The 24223-nt window shown below is 41.1% G+C and overlaps 1 protein-coding gene across 5 annotated transcripts in view; it reads left to right on the top strand.

The window, feature by feature from the left end:
• ANTXR1 (ANTXR cell adhesion molecule 1) overlaps positions 1-24223 on the top strand; it is a 245461-nt gene that overhangs the window by 11805 nt on the left and 209433 nt on the right. For all 5 annotated transcript variants that reach the window (XR_010934482.1, XM_067704842.1, XM_067704845.1 and 2 more), the window contains exons 2-3: positions 14198-14269; positions 18605-18676. Coding sequence is in view for 4 of the 5 variants with exons in the window: in XM_067704842.1 (XP_067560943.1) it covers positions 14198-14269; positions 18605-18676 (144 nt within the window). In the remaining variant the exon portion in view is untranslated. The remainder of the gene's footprint in view (positions 1-14197; positions 14270-18604; positions 18677-24223) is intronic.

The following is a 24223-nucleotide window of genomic DNA, read 5'->3' as shown; positions in this document are numbered from 1 at the left end:
TCTTTCAGTATAAAATGTATACTCCTTAGCGAGGTATCCAAGAGCCTATTGCTCCGGCCACTATGTGTTTCCCTTAGCTTCATCTCCTACCACACCCCACACCCTTGCAATGTCCAGCAAAACGTGCTGTGCAGTTCCCTGAACTAACCCATGCTCTTTCTTGCCTTTAGCTGTAATGCCCTTTAACACCATTTCCATCTTTATATGGGTGATGCCCTCTTATCCTTTGAGATGGTGACCGGCACTTGGTCCCCTCCCCTCACTAGCTGTGGGCTCCCTGTGGTACAAAATATTGAGAACAGTCATCTCTTTACATCTCATCTTTATTCAAAATCCATTCCTTGTTCAGGATCCCTCAACCCCATAACAACGCATATCACATGATAAGCAGCAGAGAGGTCCATTATCAAAAGATGGAGAAGAAAACCCTTAAGTGTGTGTCCTCTGAGGTCTCATTCAAGGGCCTTATCTTCTTTTCCTCAAACCCTGCTGCTCAACAATATACAGTTCATTCCTGTAGGAACCACCTAGAACAGGGCCTTCCCAATACCTTTTGGCAAAAGATTATGTTCAGAAGTATAGTCATCATTCCTTACATAAAAGATAATGCAAATACCAGGTTTATGGAAATTATATAACAAAGAAGAGAAAAATGAATTATCCTAACTGTAACTATACGCCAGTCACAATAATAAGCAATATAAGGTAAAAGGAAATACAAGATACCATTGGACAGCCATAATCTAACCATAAATAAATGAATGACCCAGTACATTCCTGGATTGTGCTTGTCCCAATATAATTATTATTTTTTAAGATTTATTTTTTATTTATTTATTTTTGGCTACATCGGGTCTTAGTTGCGGCACACGGGATCTTCGTTGAGGCATGTGGGATCTTTCGTTGTGGCGCGTAGGCTTCTCTCCAGTTGTGGCATGCAGGCTCCAGGGCGCATGGTCTCTGTAGTTTGTGGCACGCGGACTCTCTAGTTGTGGCCCACGAGCTCTGTAGTTGTGGTGCACAGGCTTAGTTGCTCCATGGCATGTGGGATCTTAGTTCCCTGACCAGGGATTGAACCCAGTCCCCTGCATTGGAAGGTGTATTCTTTACCACTGGACCACAAGGGAAGTCCCCCAATGTAATTATTAGTGGCTTCCTAGTTTACTCTTGAAAGTGTTTCAGTTTAGATTTTAAATTATATGGTCATCCTGATTATTGACTGTCATAAAAGACACTATCAAAGGAACAAGAGGAGAGGGTTGAAAGCCAAATGGGTGAATCCCCTTGTACACCTTATCCCATTAAAATGGGCAACCAGTTGGGGACTCCTGATTCCATTCAGGTACCCTGATTTTCAGCTGTCCCTGGCATTCCCCACTCCCAAATTTCCATAACAGTTTGTGGAACTTCTCCAGTACTTCTCCCTAACGAAACATTTAACGCTATGAATTGGAATTGTGTCTTTCCTGACCCGTCCATGGGGAGGCAGTGTTGCTCATGTGTTAAGAGCACAGGTTTAAACACCAGGAAAGAGTCGTAGGAGAGTAATGTTTAGACTAAGAGCATAGACTCTAGGGTTAGAATTTGAATCCCAACCCTACCACTTACTAGCTATGTGTCCTTAAGCAAGTCACTTAATCTCTTTGTGAACTCAGTTTCCTCACCTGTGACAAGGGAGCTAATAGTATTATCACATAGGGTTGTTGTTCTCAGAGCTGAGTCCTATGCACACGTAAGAAGGGCTCATTAAGTGCTAGCTATTATTATTAAATGGCAATGAATGTAAAGTGCTCAGCCCAATGCCTGCTGCTTAGTAAGTACTCAATACATGTCGTGGTGTAATTACTAATCTTTATCGATCCTAAAGGACCTACCAGGCATTAAAAACCATTTTGCTGAATCAATACATATTCTCTGTTGTATTTATGCGTACTACAAATACACCCAGCAAGAAAGAACTGAGAAAGGGCCTATGCTTTAGCAGAAATAAAGGCACTGGTGACTTTTGGAAGTGCTGTTTCAGGGCACCATAAATGCAGACATTAAGATTTAATGAGCTGCAGGGCTTACTCTGAGATGAGAAAGGAAAGAAAGTTTGTTGATGACTTCTGAGAAAGAAGCTGGGCATGGACAGTTAGCTTCTCACTGCCTCTACCAACATCATCTAAAACCGCCCCATCTCCCAAAAGAGAAAGTCTCAAGGAGGCATCTGGGGTAAGCCTGCATCAGGTCCAACCACTGAGGACAGCAACACTGACATGCAATACACTTGTAAGAAATTACACTAGAAACCAAGCAGATGGGTTGAGTTTGAAGGAGGTCAGCTGGGGTCTACTTTCAACTCTGTTGCCAAGTTAAAAAAGAAGAATGTAGAAGAATATTATGGAGGAACCCCAAGAACAATCCCCAATCTGGAAGTGAGTTTGAAGTCAAGAGTGGGACATAAGGGGGAGGAGAGGCATCTCCGTAGAGCCCTGCTGCCCTTGTGCATCGGCATCACACAGAGGCAGCTGTGCTGGACAGTCGAAGGGGAAACCAAGCCACTAAAGAGAGAGTGTGTGAACACCAGGCATCTTCGTGACAGTGATTCTGTCCAGCATTGCTGAATCCTCCCCGTAGATCTGGGCTTCCAGGGAAATGGCAGAGTTCTGTCTTTGATTATGTGGATGCAGCAGGGATCAGGAATGAGCACAGTGTGGAGTAGACACCAGGCCAAAAAACCCGACATATGGCAAGCTGGAATTGGCGTAACCGTGTCCAAAACAAACCCACAAACCTTGCAAGGATTAGGTTCCTTTGTGAGAAGTGATGAGGAGTTATTCCATTCCCTGCTCTCCCCTAATTGATGAAACAATAACGTAAGCTTACTTTAGCCTTTAAGATCAACTCCCTTCCCCCAGATTAAGTTCTTAGAGAAGTTTATAAGTGCGAAGACAATGCCATATATACATATATATATATATATATATATATATATATATGTAGTATTGGGGAAGCAGATAGGAGACCCAGTTACACCTTCCCATATTGAAAGATGAAAATAGGGCCTACAAGATTTTATCAACTGAAAATAAGTGGTGAAAACAAAATTCCTGAGGTAGAAGAACATGTTTATGGAAAGAATTTTCAACAGCAAAAGAGGTCAGTTTTACTACCATATGTGTTATGATTTTGGTGAAGTTAAATGATAAATTTGTGAAACAGGTGATAAAATATGAAAAGAGAAGAAAAGGGATCTAGAACAGTTAAAGATATATAAAATATACGGGAAAGTGTAGTTATAAAGTCACCTCAGAAGCAGTAAAGAGCAGAACTGACAATGAAGAAAATAAAGGATGAAGGCGTGTTTGAGAAATCCTCATACTTTGAATAGGAAATGAGTTATACAAAAGTGATGAGAGAGAAGATGATAAATAATGAATGACAAAAATAGATATCCAGGGCTTCCCTGGTGGCGCAGTGGTTGAGAGTCCCCCTGCTGATGCAGGGGACACAGGTTCGTGCCCCGGTCCGGGAAGATCCCACGTGCCGCAGAGCGGCTGGGCCCGTGAGCCATGGCCGCTGAGCCTGCGCGTCCGGAGCCTGTGCTCCGCAGTGGGAGAGGCCACAACAGTGAGAGGCCCGCGTACCGCAAATAATAAATAAATTAATTAATTTTAAAAAATAAAAAAATAAAAATAGATATCCAATATATCAGATAATTTGGGTTGCTAAAATATAGTCCAGAAGAAACATTCAGAGATTTGATTGAAGAGAACTTTCCTGATTAAAAAACAAAAGCCTGAAGATGTAGACTGAATAGGCTTATCAAGTAATAATCAAAATTAATTAAAAGAGATGAATACTTAAACATTTCCTGGTGAAAATTTTTAATTTCAAACACAAAAGAAGAATTTTATGAATGGGAGAAGAAACAGGTTACCTACAAAGGTTCTGCAACATTAAATGGTGCAGAACTTTGATGGATAAAGTTATGATCTAAAGTGTGACACCTGTCAATATGTCACTTACATGTGAAGAAAATAGAAAGACGTTTTCAAATACATATGGATTCTTCTAAAAAGGGGAGTAGGGATAATTTTCTTCAAGAAATTACCCAATGAGTGAATCAAGGCTTAAAAAAAGCTTTAAAATAGAATAGTGATTATATAAAAGAAGCTGCAATGACCATCAAAGCCATTTAAACAAATATATGTCTCATTAGTATTTTCAGTAAATTTTGAGATATTACATCAACAAATAAGAGCAATCTGTCATGAGAAAGGAACAGCTGAAAATAAGAAACTTTTGGAGAGAAAATATGCTGTTTCTGAATATTCAAGTTCATTGGAAACAATGACCACCACACTGAATATTGCAGAAGTAAATTCAGCTCATCAGAAGACAGTTTAAGAAACTTTGTCCAGAACTCCAGCAGAAAGAATACAGAGATTAAAATTATGAGACAACAGATAAGTAATACAAAGGCTAGGAACATATATACATATATGTATATAGGCTAGGAACATATATATAAGTATAAATTCTAGGAAAAGAGAACATAAGAGATGCAATAATAAAAGTTCATTTTCCTGAGCTGAAGAAAGAGTGAAGTCTTCAGATCTAGAGGACTTAACCAAATACTCAGCCTAATTAATATGTTTAAAGGATCCAAATGTACACAGTCTTAAATAAAAATTTAAAATATAAGAGTACACAGAAATGTCTACATTCTTCCAAAGAGGAAAATAATAGGCATCCCATCTCCCACAAAATAAAAAACCAAAACTCAGAGTGGCATTAGACTTTTTTTTTTTTTAGTCTACAACATTAAATGCTCAAAAAACCTCAGTAAAGTCTTGAGTGAAATGTGATATTTAAATTCCATAACTAGGTTTCCTAAGACATAAAAATTCAAAATATATACCACCCACATACCCTTATTGAAAAATGTCACTTGAAAATATTGATATCAAAATGGACAACGTATTAGAAATAAAGGATATGAAAAAGACATGGTGTACCAGAAACAGAAGTAATGGTCCCAGAAAAGTTAATAAGTCACAATACTGTTATCAATGAGGTTATACAGCAAAATATAAAACTTACAGAGTGGGGCTTCCCTGGTGGCGCAGTGGTTGAGAGTCCGCCTGCCGATACAGGGGACACGGGTTCGTGCCCCGATCCGGGAAGATCCCACATGCCACGGAGCGGCTAGGCCCGGGAGCCATGGCCCCCTGAGCCTGCGCGTCCGGAGCCTATGCTTCGCAACGGGAGAAGCCACAACGGTGAGAGGCCCGCGTACCGCCAAAAAAAAAAAATAATAATAAAATAGAATAAAACTTAATGGATTCTCGAAAGTGAAAGTAAATTTTTTAAAGCAGGATAGAAAAAAAATTCTCATATTACATTCATATATATCCCCCCAAAACTGTCATTTACTATATCGAACTCCCAAACTCCTCCTCTTCCTCCCAAGCCTACCTACTGGGTACTAGGAGGGCTGCAAATCCTTAAATCTTGAACCAAAGTGATGATAAGAGTCCAATGTGGTGATTTTTAAAAAAATTTTTTTTTGCGTTACGCGGACCTCTCACTGTTGTGGCCTCTCCCGTCGCGGAGCACAGGCTCCGGACGCGCAGGCTCAGCGGCCATGGCTCACGGGCCCAGCCGCTCCGCGGCATGTGGGATCTTCCCGGACCGGGGCACGAACCCGTGTCCCCTGCATCGGCAGGCGGACTCTCAACCACTGCGCCACCAGGGAAGCCCCAATGTGGTGATTTTTAAAAATTCCTTTAGGTGAAATGTTCAGTCTTTGAGATTTTCCCCCTCCTCCCAACCTCCCCAGTAGAATCTCGACACTCAGGAGGGACCGATCTGCCCTTGCGGGTAGGTCCTTTGGCTTTGGACCAAGTTGGTTTCATGGCAAGTCCTATCACATCTTCAAGGAAAAGAAAATTTCAATAAAGTTTAACTCTCCAGAAAATAGAAAAGATGAAGTTTCCCAATTTATTTTAAGAAGCTAGCATATATCTGATATCAGTATCTACCAAAGATAACACGTATAAAACTTCAGACCAAATTTGAATAAAAACTTTAAATCTGAAATCAAATATTATTAAAACAAAACTAAAAGTACAGTAAAAGAGTAAAAACTTATTCTAGGAATGCAAGAGTGCTTTTATATTTAGGAAATGTATTAAAATAGCACATTTATTTTGAATGCTGAAGATGAAAACCAAATTATTTTCTCAGTAGACTCTGAAAAGACATCTCTCTGAATACTTGTGTTCAAAGGATATAGAGGATATGAATAATAATTAATGGGATTGACTTAATAAATATATTTTGAACCCTATATCCCACAGAGAATAAACTTTCCTTTCAAATACCCATGAAATATTTATTAGGTAGCAAAGAATGCCTCCATATATATCCCAAGGCGTAACTTTTCCAGTCCACATTCTCAGCAATAAGTAACAGGAAATGAATAGTGAAAGTACACTAAAGCTTCAGCTACCAGGAAAAAAAATATAGATTTTTATATTATCTTGTCATGAGGAAGACTGAAAGAAAGTGACTGTCTAGGACAGAGGTTAGCAAACTATGGCCTGCAGCCCGGTTTTCTAAATAAAATTGTGTTGTCATTTAGTTCATGTTCCGTCAATGGCTGCTTCTGTGCTACAACAGCAGAGTTGAGTAGTGGCCACAGAGACCATATGGCCCACAGAGCCTAAAATATTTACCATCTGGCCCTGTACAGAAAAAGTATGCTGACCCCTGATCTAAGAAAACATTGGCACCCCAATAGAAAATGGGCAAAGGATACGATGCCAGGGTCAGCTTCATGGGCATGGGACCTGCGTGGTCGCCCAGGGGCCCGCACTTAGAAAGGTCCTGCCCTTAGTTTAATGCTCTGCTGTCGCCATCTTGAAATTCTTAATGATTTTTGAACAAGAGGCCCTGTGTTTTCATTTTGCACCGGATCCTACGCATTACGTGGCTGGTCCTAACTGATCCACCGTGTTTTAAAACAAAGAAAGACAAATAAATTGTAAATATGAAAAAAATCTGTGGCCTATTATTAAATACATTCAAATAAAAGCTATAATGAAAACTCTTCTTCATTTATGAAACTTACAGATATTTGGGAAAGAGCTAATCCTGAGTGTGGGTAAGAAAACCAGCACTTCATACTTTGCTCCCGGGAGTTTAATCATCATGACAGTGGGGAGTGAGTTAAAGTGGCCACCGCTCTCAGGGTAGAAAAAAACTTATGCTCACTATACTGGAGGGTAGAGGAAATAACTCGAAGCTGCTTTGCTTATCTTCAAAAGACCCTCCTGCTGGGTGCAGGTGTAGTGAGGAGAGGAGGCACCTTTCTTCCAAATGGGAAATCCTAGCCCAGTGCAAGAATTTAAACACTCAGTAAATTTCAATCTTTTCAGTCTTGCCCTGCCCCCACTTCTCTCACTCCTATGGCTCTGTGTTTGAGGGGGGCTTATTGTGTCCTTGTGGCCTGCACGTGAAGGGGGCCTCTGAGTCTTCTGGCAGCCACAGTACCATCCCTTGTCTTGTCATGGTCACCTGGTGTTCATCCACCGATCGCATTGGTGGCTTTGACTGGTGGCCCTCCTTTATCACATCTTGGTGTGCGTTTCAATTATGGGAAATACCTTTTGGACAGCTAACCAGTTTTCTGTTCTCGTAACAACAGCAACAACAACAGTTTTGTGTTGAATTTGCACCAAAAGTACCAATACTTGATGTGAGAAAATGTCTTTAGGCTTTTCCTGGTGCATGAGTGCGCGGGCGCGCGTTAGAAAAGGCAGATTGGTGGAGGTGAAAGGAGTACGTGTTTTGCTCTAATATCTTTTTGATCCTTCACAAGAAAAATACAGTTTACATCTTAACACAGTGTATGTGCATTACTTACACATAGTTGACTAAACGTTTCACGTAGCATGACTTTCTGCTATGGTATGCTATATGTCTGATGTTTCTATTCTATTTCATTTTTATTAACTGTTGGCAACATCCCACCAAACTGATTTCCCAAATCACTAATAGGTTGCATTCCACAGCTTGAAAGTCATTGTTGTCGTAGCCATCAGTGAGATGGACTAAAGGGGAAATTCCTCACGCATCAGTACGGCGGGGCTGGGGTCTCCAGATGCAGACAGGAGCAGGGTGGGTAGCCCATCTACTCAAAGTACAGTGCTCAGTGGCTTGCTTTGGGTCTGCACTGGTATCTGACGAAATTGGAGTGGAGGCAAGAGTCGAGGTCAAGCTTTTTGAGCAGGAGGGAGGCTTGGCCATGACCCCAGTCAATCATAGGAGGACAAGGGCTGAAGGTTTGGGCTGGGTTTCGGGCTCCAGCCAGTTAGGGTGCAGGGGAGGCTAGGAGGAAGGAGAGAAGGGCCAAGGAAGAAGCGGGGGAGTGGGATGGAGGTGAGGAGGGGGATACAGATGAACATGGGGCCAGAACTAATTGCTGGTCCTGCTTAGTTGCGCCTGAGGCTGCCATACCTTCCCAGGATTAGCTGGGGACCTGGGTGGGTCGCTAAGGACATGAATGACTTCAGCCGGGTGGGGCTAAGGAAAAGCAGGACCTGACAGTTTTATCATTTCCATGCTTACCGTGACTCTGCTCTTCCAGAATTAAAAGACTCCTGGGTGATGGCTCCAACTGCAAGCTCTTTTGTCCCCTTTTGTTTTCCCCTAACCCATGTGCAAAGGGTGAGGAGGGACAATTCTAACTCAATTTGGCCCACTTGATTCTTTCTGACTGGTTGTATCTGTGGTTAGTGGAAAGAGCATGTGTTTTCTAAGGAACTTAACCACAGGGAGGTTTGGAAACTCACATAAACACAAAAGAATGTGTTTCAGAAACGAATCAAAATGAGACTCAGGGTTCTTACTTTGCTCTTACTCTTTGCATATCAAACCCTTGGAAATAACTGAGCAATAATCCGAGGGCCGCGCGAGGTTCCACGCAAAACCCCTCCCTGGGGACACACAGTGAATGCACTATCACAAAAGGTATTGACTTCTTATCATGTTCCAGGTGCTGGAGAGGGCGTAGAAAAACAAAACTAGCTGAGGAACTCTGGAGCTGCTCCAGCTGTCACCTTCTCATGGGACTGGTGGCTTTGCCTCCTGATGGTCTGGGGAGCCCTTCTCAAAGCCGAGTCGGGAGGTGGTGTGAAGAGGGGTTGACTCTGGTTTTGAGTGGACCCGGCTGTATTGAGTGAATCTTTAAGCAAAGAACTCTGTAGGGCTGCAATGAAGCAGAATTCCTGGGAGGCTACTTGAATACCAAATCTGGCTGAGATTTATACTTGTGGAACCAAGGCATGAAATACCAAGAAAAGCCTGAATCCTGCACACCATCTTGATACCCAGTTGGCCCATGGAAATCTTCAGGGGCTAGAACTGCATTTGAGTTAGGATTTAATTGAGTCAAATATCTGGGACATTTCACATCCACTGACTTCTAAAACATGGATATTTCAACTCTTTGACTATAGTTAGTCAGCAATTGTGTGTTAAAAGCAATTTTAAAAACAAAACAAGACAAAACAACCCACAGCAGAGTTCAATGGAATCTTTCCCAGTAATACTTATATTTGGACTAGGAAGGAGTTTTTATTTCCACCCTGGGGCTTTGGTAACAATGGTTGGGTGAGCCACTACGAAAGAGAACATTGGGCTTCCATAGCTGGGATTTTAAGATCAGTAATTCTTAAACAGGTTGGCATGATACATGAGATATTTTACACATTATAAGGTGGAGAGAAGCTGCCACTTCCCCACCCAACACCCTACTTCTCCTGGCTATGACCAGGAGTTCACTTAGGTCCTCAGGGTTGAAAAGAAGCCAAGGTCTGAACATGGACACACCATCCTGGGTTGATTATTCTGGGAGTAGCTACTAGATCAGATTCCAAACCAGAAAATCAGTTTACAAGGCAAAGTGTGGGTAAGACACGCACGTTTTAACAGAAAGTCCAAACAAAATTAAAGACCCAGCATATCTATCCCCATGAGAGAAGGGCAGGACTCTGGTTCAAGTCTTAGTGGGTAGTTTCCAGATCCCCCATGGATGAAGTAGTTAAGAGTTCAGAGTTAGGAGTTCATCTGTGGTCAATGGGTGGTGGTGAGGCAGGGGAGAGGACCATGGCACAAGTCAGGCAAAACCCTTGCTCCTGGGGACATCCAACATGCTCACCTCCATGCTGAAACCAGAAACAGCCGCCATGGGACTCTTTCCTTCTCTAAGAGGTGATCTGATCTTGGGGTAGGACAGAACGTGCATGTGTAGGTTAAGAAGCTCAGTCATGAGGACTAAAGGATTCCAAGGTGCAGGTCTACATAGCCCCGTATTCCTCTGCCACTTTCATAGCTGAGACCCCTTGGGGTCCCATGGTAACCCAAGAGAAGACGAAACCAGTTTTGTTCCCAGAATCTTAGAAGGTTATGTTTACCCTCAGTGCTTGAGGGAATAAGCTAAGTCCATCTCAAGCATGTCACAAAGAGGGTATATTTTGGTCCAGGCTTATATAATCGTGTAAAGAATGGTCATGTGTAAATATGAAACAACAAACCTCAACAGTAACAGGACAATTATCAGTAGAGCTGGGATGGGAGAAACAAACCTGTCAATATCTCCTTCCCTCTCATTTTATCTTAAGGGCCTCATTTTATTTTCTCCCTGAGAAAAGAGAGCACCTGTCAATCAGCAAGAAAGTGTTCCAGATAGCTTTAGACTTTTCTTAACACTCCAGGATATTTCTTGGATCTTTCCCTATGTCTAGCATCAAGAAATCAGATGAATACCAACATTGTCTGAATTTTACATGTCAGTCAGACAGAAGAATAGTGAAAATGAAATGTTTTAAGCCCAAAGAAAATGTAAATTAACATTGGGTGACCCTTTTTAATAAGTAAAGGAACGCAAATGATTTGTGGCCAATCCTTGAAAACAAAGAAATAAACTCAAAAAGGATTTACTCGAAACCCCTGCTCCTTTAGCAGACAGCCAGAAACAGACCCCCAATTCTAGTTCAAGTCTCTGTTTCACCTACACTTTGCCTCCCCTCCCAGTTTAATTCCCGCACTACAGGACTTCTCTACCAATGAGAAAATCAAACATGGAATAGAGGAGCTGTGGGGATTCCTCCCTAATCATAGGTGTCTTACCCTACCCCTCAGGACCCAAAATTTCAGATAGTACTTGTTTGGGTGATACGGACCAAAACACAGAATTGTATTTCAGAAGTGGGCACAGACAATCCGTGTTCAAGGAAATCTCTTGCTTCCAGTGGAAAGGAGTTGTAGAATTATAACTGGAGTAGCAGTCACACAGTGCCTCGTCTGAAGCACCTATACAGCATTGGGCCAGATCTGCCAGACCCTCACTAGGATCGCCAGCCAGAGCATCTACCCCATAGCTGAAGAAGAGGAGCCAGGACCAGTCTCTGAGATTTGAAATATACAACGGAAGCTTGCCCAGGAGGATGGCTGGGATTCTAATAAAAGGCTTCCCAAAGCTTTAAAAGTGCAGGGCTGGGATATGCTGTTCTGGTGAGCTTTGGGGAGACCCCCAGCTCGCATTAAGCCCAGACATCTACTGTTGATGATTAGGTAGGCCCGTTCACCAAGGAGCTGTGCTCTAGACTCCTTGACTCATTTGGGAAGGTTCCTCAGGTTCACATAGGATCACAGGAATTGGCTGGAGCTGTCTGAGCCTCAAGCCCAGGCTGTTCATCCAGACGAGACCGGAAGAGGTGCTGTCCAGCTGGCAAAAGATCAGGAGACATCCATGAGCAATAGAGACGTCTCCCCACGCTCTTCTTTCCTTCCATCCAACAAACAGGTAGATCCTGGAGAGGCAAATATCCTTAAGACCCTCACAAGGGGAGCTGGAACAAAAAGTGATTGCAACCCAGTATCAGAGGATGGTGACTGAGAGATGTACACGGTGCCCTGAGAGCCTGGGGCAGGAGCAACGAGCCCCATCTGTGTTGGTCAAAGGCAACAGGCAGAGACCAAGTTGCGTCTTACAGAATGAGTAGGAGTTTGCCAGTGTGGACATTGTGTGTCCCAAGCAGATGGAATGTATAAAGGCTGAGAAACTGGAATAGAAAAGTTTATTGGAAAAGGTTTATTTTTTATAAAAGAACCCCTGCCCCCTTCTCTCCCTGATCTGTTTCCCCAACTCCCCAACTCCTCAGCCCTCTATCCTGTGGGCTTTATGCTGCTGCCCCCTGAAACTGCTTGCTCTTCCCCAAACAATTGTTTAAAAAAGCATTTCTATATTTATCAGAAGAGCTGAATGTTTTTTCAAATGCTGACTTACCATCCTTCAGGGGATTGCCTGTTCTGAACCTTTGTCTATTTTTCTATAGTTTGCCTTATTAATATTTACTTGTACCACCTATTTACATATCCTGGACAGTAATCTTTTGCCTTTTTTATTTGTTGCAGACATCTTCTCTCACTCCTTTTCTTTTTTTTTTTTAATTTTTGTTTTATTTGGCTGTGTCGAGTCTTAGTTGCGGCATGCAGGATCTTTCATTGTGGCTGCGCGGGCTTCTCTCTAGTGGCAGTGCACTAGAGAGGCTCAGTTGCCCCGTGGCATGTGGGATGTTAGTTCCCCCATGAGGGATCGAACCCGCGTCCCCTGTACTGGAAGGGAGATTCTTAACCACTGGGCCACCAGGGAAGTCCCTCTCACTCTCTTCTTGTCTTTGTTTATGGTATCTTTTGTCACCCAGAATTTTAGACCCTTCAGATAGTCAAAATTACTCTTTTCTTAAAAAACAATTCCTACTTTTTGTATCTGGTTGAAGAAACCCTTCACTAACAGGATGACATAAAAATCTCCTTCTATAATTCACTCAATGGATTGAAAGTTGTGTTTTTCCCATTAGGTTTTAATACATCCAGGGTGACATTTGGTATGAGATAGTGATCTGATTGGTTGTTTCCAACTACAGATCCCTTGTCACAGCACCACTTATGGAAGGGTTCATTCTCCCTCCCCAGTTTGAAGCACCACTTTCACTGTATAGAGAGACCTCACATACATCAAGGTGTGGGCTCTGCATTTCACTCCATTCCTTCTGCTGTTCTGTATCATACACATAGGGCCACTATATGAAGTTAAAATTAAGATAAATGAGTGCATAAAAAGTAATCTGAAAACAGTGGAAAATGTTTGCAGTACAAAATGTCAGAGTCAAAGGAGCAAACTCTAACCTCAAGAATTATTAGAATGACAGGCAGAAATGCAAGGCTCAGCTGAAACAGATCCTTAAGTAAAAGGAAAGAACATCAAAGCTACAGAAGAGTGGGTTAGAATAGAAAAACCTACTACGAAGTCAATGCAACACATTGAAGTATGAGCACTAGGAAAAGTACTTAGAAGCCGAACTGAAGCAGTAGTAAGTCGTATCAGTGAAACAGAAGTCAACCTTGGGAAATAAAGAAGCCCCCTTCCAAATCTAAAATGCTATGATCCCATCTGTCTTAGAGAAAGTTTCCCTCTTTTTTCAGTAAAGTTTCCCCCTTTTTATTAAAAAAAGGCTGTATCATTTTTCTTCTTTTATTTATTAGTATGACTAGTTACATTAGATATCCTTAAATGTTGAACTATCAATACATTCCTGAAATAAATACCAATTAATTAATTAGTATTCTTTTGGATTCCTGCTGGATTCATTTTGCTAATATTTTATTTACAGATTTTTGAATCTATATTTACCAATGAATTTGGACTCTTCTTTTTTGAGGAGGGGGATTTGTTTATCTTTGTCTATTTGGGCATCTAGTTTGTGCTAATTTCATTTAAATGAATTGGAATCATTTTTCTTCTGTAATCAAAGCAATCATTTAAAGAGCACAAAAATAACTGTTTCTTAAAGATTTGAAACTAAACTGTGAATCTGGTTGGGCCCAGGGTTTTTTGTTTTGTTTTGTTTTGTTTTTAGCGTATGAGTGTGTGGAATGGGGTGGGAAGGAGTGAAGGAAGTTCTTTACCAAAATTTCTCAGAATTCTAACATAAAGCATCCTTTTAAATAATTTCCAAAGTTATGGAAATTTCAGATAATAAGCCCAGTTAGAGGATAGGTCAAAAGTAAAGTGATAGACTGTATGACACAAGGTAAAGACAAATGAACACCTGATTAAGTCACATCTGTTTTATTTTCCTAGATCAGGAAGTGTGCTGCACCACTGGAATGAAATCTATTACTTCGTGGAACAGTTGGCTCATAAATTCATCAGGTGAGAAACATAATGAGTAGTTCTCTGTCATGAGTACAACCAGCATGTTTGCTATTCTACTAATGACTGACCACTTTGGGGATGCTTTTTGACGAAGGTAGACTCTCAGATCTTATAACGGAGATTTGACTTTGTTTTCATCTTTGCCACATATTAGAATAACTTTTGGCTTCGTGTTTTCAAGAGGACCCTGATTAGGTTATAAGACCAACATTTTAACTTTCTCCCTCTCTTGTCAAATAATATCCTTCTAGAAGGATCGTTAACATTTTCTTTCACGGTGCATCATGCTGGGGCAATTGGCTCATTCTGGCTGGACCCATGTGTAGAGGCTGCAGGGTGTAAGGTAACCAACTCATCCCAGTTTGCCCAGGACTTTCCTGGTTTTAGCACTGAAAGTTTCACATCTTGGGAACTCTCCTCAGTCCTGGGCAAACCGCCATGGTTGGCCAGCCTGGCTATATGCCTTATCAGGTAGAATCCTCTGAGCATTCTTGACACCACTTTCCAAGGAAGGACAATGCAGTTTTGAACATTGTCACTATACACATTGCAGGGGCCTTGGAGGTCCTACTTTCCAATAAGTATAGACACTCACTAGTAAAAGAAAGGAGGTCATTTCACCCTCCTGGTGTGCAACCTCCAAAGGACAACACAACGGTGATGGCATTAACGGATATGCTTGAAGCCAGTTGTCAAGGTCTTTGGTGAAATTGTTCTGATCATTGTAAATTTGAAAGCAGCTCCAACCCTGCTTGATGGTCTCTGTAGAGTCTTCCAGCTGATGTGAGTAACCATATACTTCCTCTTTGAATATGTTTTTTTTTTTAATCTCAGAAGACAAGTTGTCCTCTGAGACCAGGGTCATGACAGATGTGTTCCCTGCAAATTCACTCACTGGTCTCAAGATGTACCCACCACTTGATTGGAGGGAGGGGGTTAAGAGGTGTCCTCTCCGTTATGCCATAAATTGGAAACTACAGCAGGAAGCATCTACACCCAGATGAAGGGAGAAAACAGAGGCTGGGAGGAGACAGGCGGGAAAAGTAGAGGAAAAGAAGAGAAGCAAATACGTGGATGGTATTAAAAGCAAAGTTAAGAGAATTGTACAAGCTTAGAACTGAAAGGAACAACTTCCCAAGCTATCCTCCGAGGCATTCACTAACCCCCAACTTGAATAGCTCTGGTGAGAAACTGCTGCTTTTTGAGTCAAACAACCCAATAGTTGGATAATTCCAGTTTCCATAGGAGTCTTTTTTGTCATTGACCCATAATGTCCTTTCCTACACTCTCATCCATCTGGAGTGATATAAAACAAATCTGCCTCCAGACACTTGAGAGTGTCTGCTATGTCTGTCTTTCCTCTAATGGTTTTCTGTTCCCTCTAAAGCAGAGGAGTCTCCTGGAAAAGGCTTTGAAGTTAAGCAGATGTGGATTTTCATCCAAGTTCCATTGGGCAACCATAGCAATTTACTTACCTTGGTTGAACCCTAGTTTGCATGTGAAAATTTTATGAGAAAACGTGTGCAAAGCAACTAGCCCAGCACCTGGCTAAGAGTGAGCATGTGACACTTCTCTTCCCCAGTTCCTTCAGAAACTCCAGACACTTTGCTATTTTAGATTCAAAGACGGTAGAGGTAGGAGTTGGGGGAACTAAGTCAGTCCTCCTCGTTTTATAGACAAAGAAACTAAGGACCAGAGCAGTTGACATGGCTTCATCTAGACCACGAGGCACTTTCCTTTAATTGTCTCCTCTGGCCCTCTTTGGCTCTGGACCCTCCTCAAAGTGTGGCAGCAAGACACTACTGCCACGCAAACTCCAAGAGGAGGGTCTGTCTTTTGTTGCCTGCTTCAGCCCCAGGGCCGATAGTAGTGCCTGACACACGATACCTGCTCAATCAGTAATATAACTTTTCACCTTTTTCTTGAAGCCCCCAACCTGAACCTCACATCCATCACTCTCAGCAAAGAACTTCACCTCCTATTTCACCAAGAGCCCAGAGAACAGCAAGCAAGGGATTACCTCCTATTCCAATCCTCCTCTTAAAAGATGGATGCATGCCCTTCCCATCGTCTCTGAGATTCAAGTATCCCTCCTATTTAAAGCCTGTCCTTCCATTTTAGTCCACTTTATCCCATTGTCTCCAATATCCCCCAGGTCTTTGTTTCTCTCTTGTATTTTTCTCTACCTTTCCTCTGGCTCCATTTCCGCTATCAATAGACATAACCTCATCTGAAAAAAAAACAATGAATTTCCTGATCATGTCTTCCTATAGATGCTACCTTAATTCTTTACCAGTTTCTCACTCAAATATCTTTAAAGACTCACCATCTCCATATCCTTACTTCTCATTCATTCCTTAACCCACTCCCACCCGGCCTTCATCCGCACCCTCGACCTGCTTGCTCTCCCAAAATTCCCTAAGTGATGCCCTAGAGGACAAATCCATTGAGAGCCATGCAGTGCTTGTTCTGCTGGATAGAGGAGTTTCATTGGATTCAGATTTATCTCTCCTTAAAATTCTCTCCTCCGCTGGCTTCTGGCTCTCCTTTCATCCCCTGCCCGGAGCCAGGCCTTTAAATGTTGGTTTTGGTTCTGGTTTGGCTCCCTTCCCTTCTCCCTGCTGATACTCTGAACAATTTTACTCACATCAGCATGCTGAGAACTCCCAAATTATGTCTGCAGCCCAGATTCATATACCAATTACCCCTTGGAGACCTACATTTCCTGCATTTCAAATTCATTCTTTCCAGAGCTTAACTCTATATAAGGGAGGCAGTATAACATAGTGGTTAAGAGCCCAAGTTCTAGAATCAGAATGCTTGGTTTTAAGCCCTAGGTCTACCACTCTCCCACTGTGTGACTTTGGGAAAATTATTTTATCTCTCAGGGTCTCAATTTCCTTTCGTGGAAAGTAGGAATAATAATAGTAATGATCTCATAAAGTTGTTACAAGTTTAATGAAATAATACATGCAAATCACTTACAGTAGTGCTTGGCACATAACAAGTACTTGAAAGGGTTGGCCATTATTACATTATCATGATGATTATGATTTTTATTATCATTTCTGATGTGGTATCCTCCTGGCCCAGCACTAGTGAGGTAGTAAAAGGCAGCATGTTGCCATGGACAGGGAACCCAGGTCTTTTTCAAAAGGCCAATTTCAATTCACCAGGTGTTGCTTGGGCTCCTACCAAGTATTACACATCATGCTAAAGGTTTTCCGAAGGTGCATCAGACATACGGTAATGGATGTAGACTTTATCTTGGATGCATTAGGAGCCATTGGAGGTTTGATAGCAGATGAATGACAAGATCTGATTTATATTTTAGGAAAATAATCCTGGAAGCAGTGTGAGGAATGAATTGGAGCAAGGAATGATGATAGGCAAGGTGACCAGCTAGGAAACAATGACTGTTGTCAGGAAAAGGGGGAAGGTTTGGGGAAACATTTTAGGAAGTGGGAAATGTAAGATTTGGGGCCAGGTCAGGTATGGGAGTTTACTGCATCATGAAGAACTAGGTTGATGCTATGAAGGGTGAACCATCTGGCTACTTAGAGAGAGCCCCAAAGGATGGCATTCCAGTGGTGAATCCACTGTAGTCTGACAGTCTATCTTGCAGACCGAAAAACATGTTTGTCCTCAGCTGAGAGGTGATCTATCTCTCAGAGTGTGGATTTCACATTGGAAAAGCTCCCAAGTACTGCCATATAAAAACCATGCTGATGTATTCATTAATCATGAGAAGTTTAACTACCAAGTAGAATAGATAGTCTTGTGACCCATCAGCACATGCTTTCCTTATAGGGTAATCTCCTTGGGAAGCCAAATAGAAATTAGAAGTTGATGGTGATCCTACTTTCAGAGTAAAATGAACTGTATAATCTTAATGGCATCAAGCTGCCATTGCCTGAGACACCCTGGTCAGTAGAGGATACACCAGACTACAGTGGAGGCACTATCAAATGTTGTCCGTTGGGATCCTGATTTGTATAGACAGCATGCAAACCAGTCTTCTAGGGGCACACTTCAGACAGAGCAGAGGAAAGTGATGAATCTTAGCTTTCTTACTTGCGACCCACACTCACTGAGTGGTGGTCAAATCAGAAGCAGCCTCCAGGAGGACAAAGTGGGTCTTCTCTTTGGTCCACAGCTTCAAGTCAGCTGCTGGCTGACTACTTGCAACACCAGCTGTGAAGGTGCCCTTTGGGTTGAAGGTTGGCAGCTCTGGCAGCCGTAATATAAAGAGAAGAAGGGGGGGAAGCCTAGAAGGGAATGGCATTCCACAGTCTCTCTTTCTGCCCTAATAGAATTGCTTTTCCTTTCCAGTCCACAGCTAAGAATGTCCTTTATTGTCTTCTCTACTCAAGGAACAACCCTAATGAAGCTAACAGAAGACAGGTAAGGACGCTCCCCACCCCTGTCATTACAAAACCCATCTTTTCTTGAGTAGTTCTGGTATCTGTGCCCCACTGCCAGCTTTGACCTGGCAGTGATTTTAATTGAATTGTTCTCTCCTTTGACTTATGCCTTGAACTTTGCGCATTGACCCATCTGTTAATTTACGCTGCGATGACTTTGATAGAATTTCCTTATGTCAGTGAAATTTTATAAATGACTAAATCACGTTAAGGTAAATCTTACCTTTGATTGGTGACTCAGTCTGCTAACTTGGAGCAAGGTGTTAGCAAACCAAATTCTTGAGGGAATATATTTTCTTTTATTTAAATTAGATTTATTTTGTGGATGAAGTGTCCAAAGATATAATAAGTGTGCTATGAGAGAAGGAAGAACTTGAAATATTATCATCCATAATGACTAAGGCAGCGAATAGAAAGGGAGGGTTTATGGCACTACAAAATTAAAAGAAATTGGAATCAGGTATGGGAAAATGTGGTTGACAGAAAAGGATTAGTTAGACCTAGCTTAACAAAAACATTAGTTGGGGTTTTACCACTTGCAGATGAAAATTAGCAGTAACAGAGACACGTCATTTATTCACGGCTAGGATGGTATATTGGAGATGACACTTTTCCTGCGTTAATGATGCTTTGTCCACTTTTTAAAAAGTGGTATGGTCCACAAGAGAGAGGCCCCAGGGCGGGGCACACGTGGGACTAGGGGCCGACTTACGTGGACATGTTGGGGAAAGGAAGGGAGGAACGGCAAGTACAGGGAGGGCAGGAAGACTTTATTCTGTGCGATTCTTCTAGAAATGAGAATAGGGCTAACGGGATGGAGTAAGGTTTTCTGGAATTGGCACTCACGCAGCACATCTGAGCTAGTCCCCATTTTTTCCATGTCTTTGTTCCCCATCTGTAACAAAAAAAAAGCACTCTGTACCGTATGGAAGTTTTCAAATCCTGTTACTCCTTCAGCAGTATCTATTATATGCATGCATGCCATTTGAGATGCACTGAAACCCCATTTAAAAACAAGGGTTTCTTATTCCTTATTAACAGAAGGAGAATCTGATGCCTTGTCATGTTCCTAAGGATACAAGCAGCGTCTACTCTAGATGGAGGCTGCACATTCCACTCCACCTGCTGTTAAACAGAGACTCATGAAGCCCAAGAAGCCCGTGTGATTTCCCTTCAGTATTGGCCAAGGATTTTTTTTTTAAGATCCTCTATACACACATTTATTTGCTACTGAAAGTTGAAACAGAACATCAAAAATTTTTTTTACAATTCAACACGCTGTTCTAACAGTGCTCTGGCCAAGCCACCCAACGTTTTCTTTACATTCCTTCCACACAAGTTAATTTGTTTCAACTTCTTGATATTGGGTTTCTTCTTACAGTGGACTTCAGGCTCATAAAACAGGCAATACCTGAGACCTATTAGTGCTTCTTTGTGTCACATCAGAGTGGAACTAAAGTATATTCAAGTCATTCAAATGCAAGCTACATAGATTCCTTAGAAGTGACCTGCATTAAGGTAGAAAAGAGATGCAAGAAAAAAGACATCACAGAACTTATAGTACAGGTTATCAAAATATTGGTACACAATCTTTTCCAAGCTGCTTCATAATGATCCTAAAATCACGAGCAAGAAAAATTTGTACAAGAAGAAGGTTTATGGCCCATCCAACTGTGTGTCATAATTTCTGTAATATTTATTGTCGTAATTTTCTCATAATTATCCTCATAAGGATCTCTATGAAACAGGCAATAACGACAGCTATATCTAAATCTTTTCACTCTTGATCGAGTCTCAACGTCCTTCTACCGTGGTTCTCTTTGAGAGTCAGACAGAGGAAGTCTGGCTATTTTTAATATATTGAATCATCCTTTCCATCCTTTCTCTCTGAGCAGTTAACAATGTCCTCACCCCTCTCCTATAGGGTCAAGGATTTTAAGAAGCTCTGAGACAATGTCTCTAGCCTATGGACTCTATGCAAGACTCCTAATCTCTCTCAGTCTTTATATATGATAATATCTGAGTCATAATTTGCAGAGATGTCTTTTCTTCAGAGAAAACTCCTCTCTCACCCATTCTTCACATCCTCCTACAACCCAAGGCTGCGTAGTGCTGTTTCGTGCTGATTCCACTCGCTCTGCACCTAAGAGTCTGGCAAGAGACCAAGTTCACACATCCCCTGTGGATATGTTGTGTGCCACTGCTCACAGCCTCTGGGAAGTTGGAGAGGTGGAGGGAAGTCACAGATTTATAAACACTAGTAGAACATCGAGTCTTTCAGACCCATTTTGGTTATGCTAGCTCAAATTAGTCATCTGAATCCTACTTTGAATCTAGTTTTTTGTACCTTAACTTCACTACTCCTAGTATCCCATGCCAAGGAGAAGACTGGGATTGGAATCTCTACTTTGCTGGAAGCAGCATTTAATAATTAAGAGATGAATTTGCATCAAACAACAGCCAGAAATACCTTGCTAAAGGCTGAATGATTTGGGATGAGCAGATGCAAACTATGATATATAGAATGGATAAACAACAAGGTCCTACTGTATAGCACAGGGAACTATGTTCAATATACTGTGATAAACCATAATGGAAAAGAATATGAAAAGCATGTGTGTATATATATATGTGTATAAGGCTGAATGAGTTTCATGTGGTGACTGCTTGACCTAATCTGTGGGTCAGCTGGCAAAGCATGACCATGGTTCACTGACCCATCCCCAACCTTGTCAGCCTGTGGAAAGACGCAGGCAAGCCAGCTCTCTCTAAAATAGTTTCTCATGAGATTGGTGTAAAGAGTTAGACTTTCAGAACTTCCAACCTGCTACTGTTTCTGAAATATATGACTTTCAGTGGTTTAGTTGGTCACAGGAATTTTTATATTTTTTTTCTGTGTCTCATTTGATCTTCATAATATCCCTATAAGACAGTAAAAGATGCATGATTTTACCTATGTAGTAACTGAGGAGACTTACAGAATTTTTAAACTCTCGTTCAAAAACAAGACATGAATTAGCAGAGACTCTCATTTCAACAAGAGCAAAAGGTTTGGGGTATATCAAAAGTACATTTGCATTCAGTTCTCGGGATCAGATCCACACAGGGGAAACCATGGGAAGGTTGAAGAAACAGAATGGAAATAATTACGTTGTGTTGAGATGCAGTAGAGGAATTACAATTAGACTAATGATACCTCTGCCATTTGTGTCTTTTATCTGCTAAGCACTTTACATAGCATTTATTTATTCCCATATAACCATTATTACTTCAATTTCTAATGTGGTCTTTGTGGTCATTTGATTTATTGTTTCATATGTAAAGTGTCATTTTTCATTAACTGCTGTCAAGATTTTTTTCTCTATCTTTAGTTCTCAGCAGTTTGATTATGATGTGCCTGGCACACTTTTGTTTGTTTTTTTTTCTGTTTGTTTTTTGAGTTTATCCTCTTTTGGCTTTGCTGAGCTTCTTGAATCTAGAAATTTATGTCTTTCACCAAATTGTGTGGATCTGTGACCATTACTTTTCAAGTAATTTTTTCTGCACTGATCATTTTCCCTTCTCCTTCTGAGACCCCAGTGACACACATGTTAGACCTTTTGATGTTATTCCACATGTCCCTGAAGTTCTGTTCAATTTTTCTTTTGCAGTTTTCTTTCTGTTCCTTATACCAGATCGTTTCTATTGTTCTGTCTTCATGTTAACTGACTCTTTTCCTCTGTCATCTCCGTTCTGCTGTTTAGCTCATCTACTGAATTTCTTATTATAGATATTGTGGTTTTCAGTCCTAAAATATCTACTTGGTTCTTTTTAAAATTATTATTTCTCTGCCAAGAACGTCTATCCTTCCATTTAATTCAAGTGTGTTACCTTTACCTCATAGATTATAGTTATTATAACTCCTATTATATAATAACTTCAGTTATTATAACTGATAATTCCAATAGTTCAGGATTGGCATCTTAATTGTCTGCTCTCCTGAGAATGGGTCACATTTTCTAGGTGATTTGTATGTCAAGCAAATTTAGATCATATTCTACAAGTTTTTAATATCATGTTGTTGAGAGTCTGAGTCGTATTCAAATCCTATAGAGAATGTTGGTCTGTTTGTTTGTTTGCTTTAGTAGGCAATCACCCTGGCTAGGTTCAGATCACAGGTTCTATCTTGTCTTCTGTGGTTTTGATTTTGGTTCAGTTTTCAAAGTCTTTGCTAAGCTGCTTTGGGTGTCTCCTGCACGTATGCAGTTCAGAGATGAGCCTGGGAGTTCTACAGCTTCATACACAGAAGTAGAGGGATCCCCTTCACCAGCTCTCTCCTCTCCAGGGTTCCCCACACACGGATTTTCTCAGAGGCCCCTGCCCTCCAAGTCTTCTAGCAAGAAAAATGGGGTTTCTCTTGGAGTTTTGGTCACCACATTGCGGCATGCAGTTCTGTACTGAGGCCACCCCTGGGGCAAAGCCAGGAGTCATAAGAGACAAATAGAAATGGGATTTCCTCCACATTCTTTGAACCACAGGGGCCGCTTTTCCCAAGGGCCAGAAATATGGTGGCTTTCTTAGCTTTTAGGCGACATCCCAGGCTACTGCCATGTGACTGAGGCCCACCCTCAGATTAAAGCCACGAGGGAAATGAAGAAAAAAAAATTGGAATTCATCCTTGTATGGGTTATTTCTCCAGGTTTTAACTCTCCAATCCACTTGCATTTTTTACTTTTCAGAGTTTTATTGTGTTTGCTTTTTTCATTTTGTCCAGACTTTTTATTATAATCCACAGAAGAGGTAGCCTATAGCAAGCCTGCTGTTACTTCAGTTCTACAGATAAGGACACTGAGATTCAGAGAGCTTAGATAACTTGCTAAGATCAAAGAATAAAAATGGCAGAACTGGTATTCTGATTATGGATTCTGTTCAGTCCAACTCATGGGCTTTGCACCATATTATGTTGCTCTTTCAAGATTTCTTAACTTCATCAGTTTGCAAAATGATTGAAAAATTGTAACAAGTTTTTTAGGTTTCCTCATTAGCATAATAAAGGATTAATGTTAATTTAAGTACTAATAGAATAAATTATTTTAGTGTTAACTACTGCACATGATTCCCTAAAAACCCCTTGGTTAATCTTTTTCCTGATCTTAATCAAAATACTTCAGATGTTTCATCATTTGGAAATGAGATCATGTCGAGGAAGTCCAACTCTTCCTTTAAAAGAAAACAGGAATAGATATTCAGTTTAATCAAATGCATTTTTGGTATCTATTGAAGTCATATTTTTCCTTTGACCTACTAATACAGAGAAATGCATTACAAAAGATATTTTAAAATTGGGCCATATGCGTATCTGGTTACACTTGGTTGTGATATATTATCATTTTGATATAGAACTGAATTCTGTTTTCTGTATTTTATTCAGAAATTTAACATCAGTATTCATAATTGTGATCGGGCTGCTATTGTCCTTTTCATGACTACCTTTACTTACAGTATTTTTTATAATTTTTTTCTTACATTTAGTTTATTACTTCTAGAA

This window comes from Pseudorca crassidens, chromosome 14, assembly GCF_039906515.1.
Source record: "Pseudorca crassidens isolate mPseCra1 chromosome 14, mPseCra1.hap1, whole genome shotgun sequence".
In the NCBI taxonomy this organism is placed as follows: domain Eukaryota; kingdom Metazoa; phylum Chordata; class Mammalia; order Artiodactyla; family Delphinidae; genus Pseudorca; species Pseudorca crassidens.
Note: the sequence above shows the minus strand (reverse complement) of the source record. Positions and strands in the feature narration are given on the sequence as shown.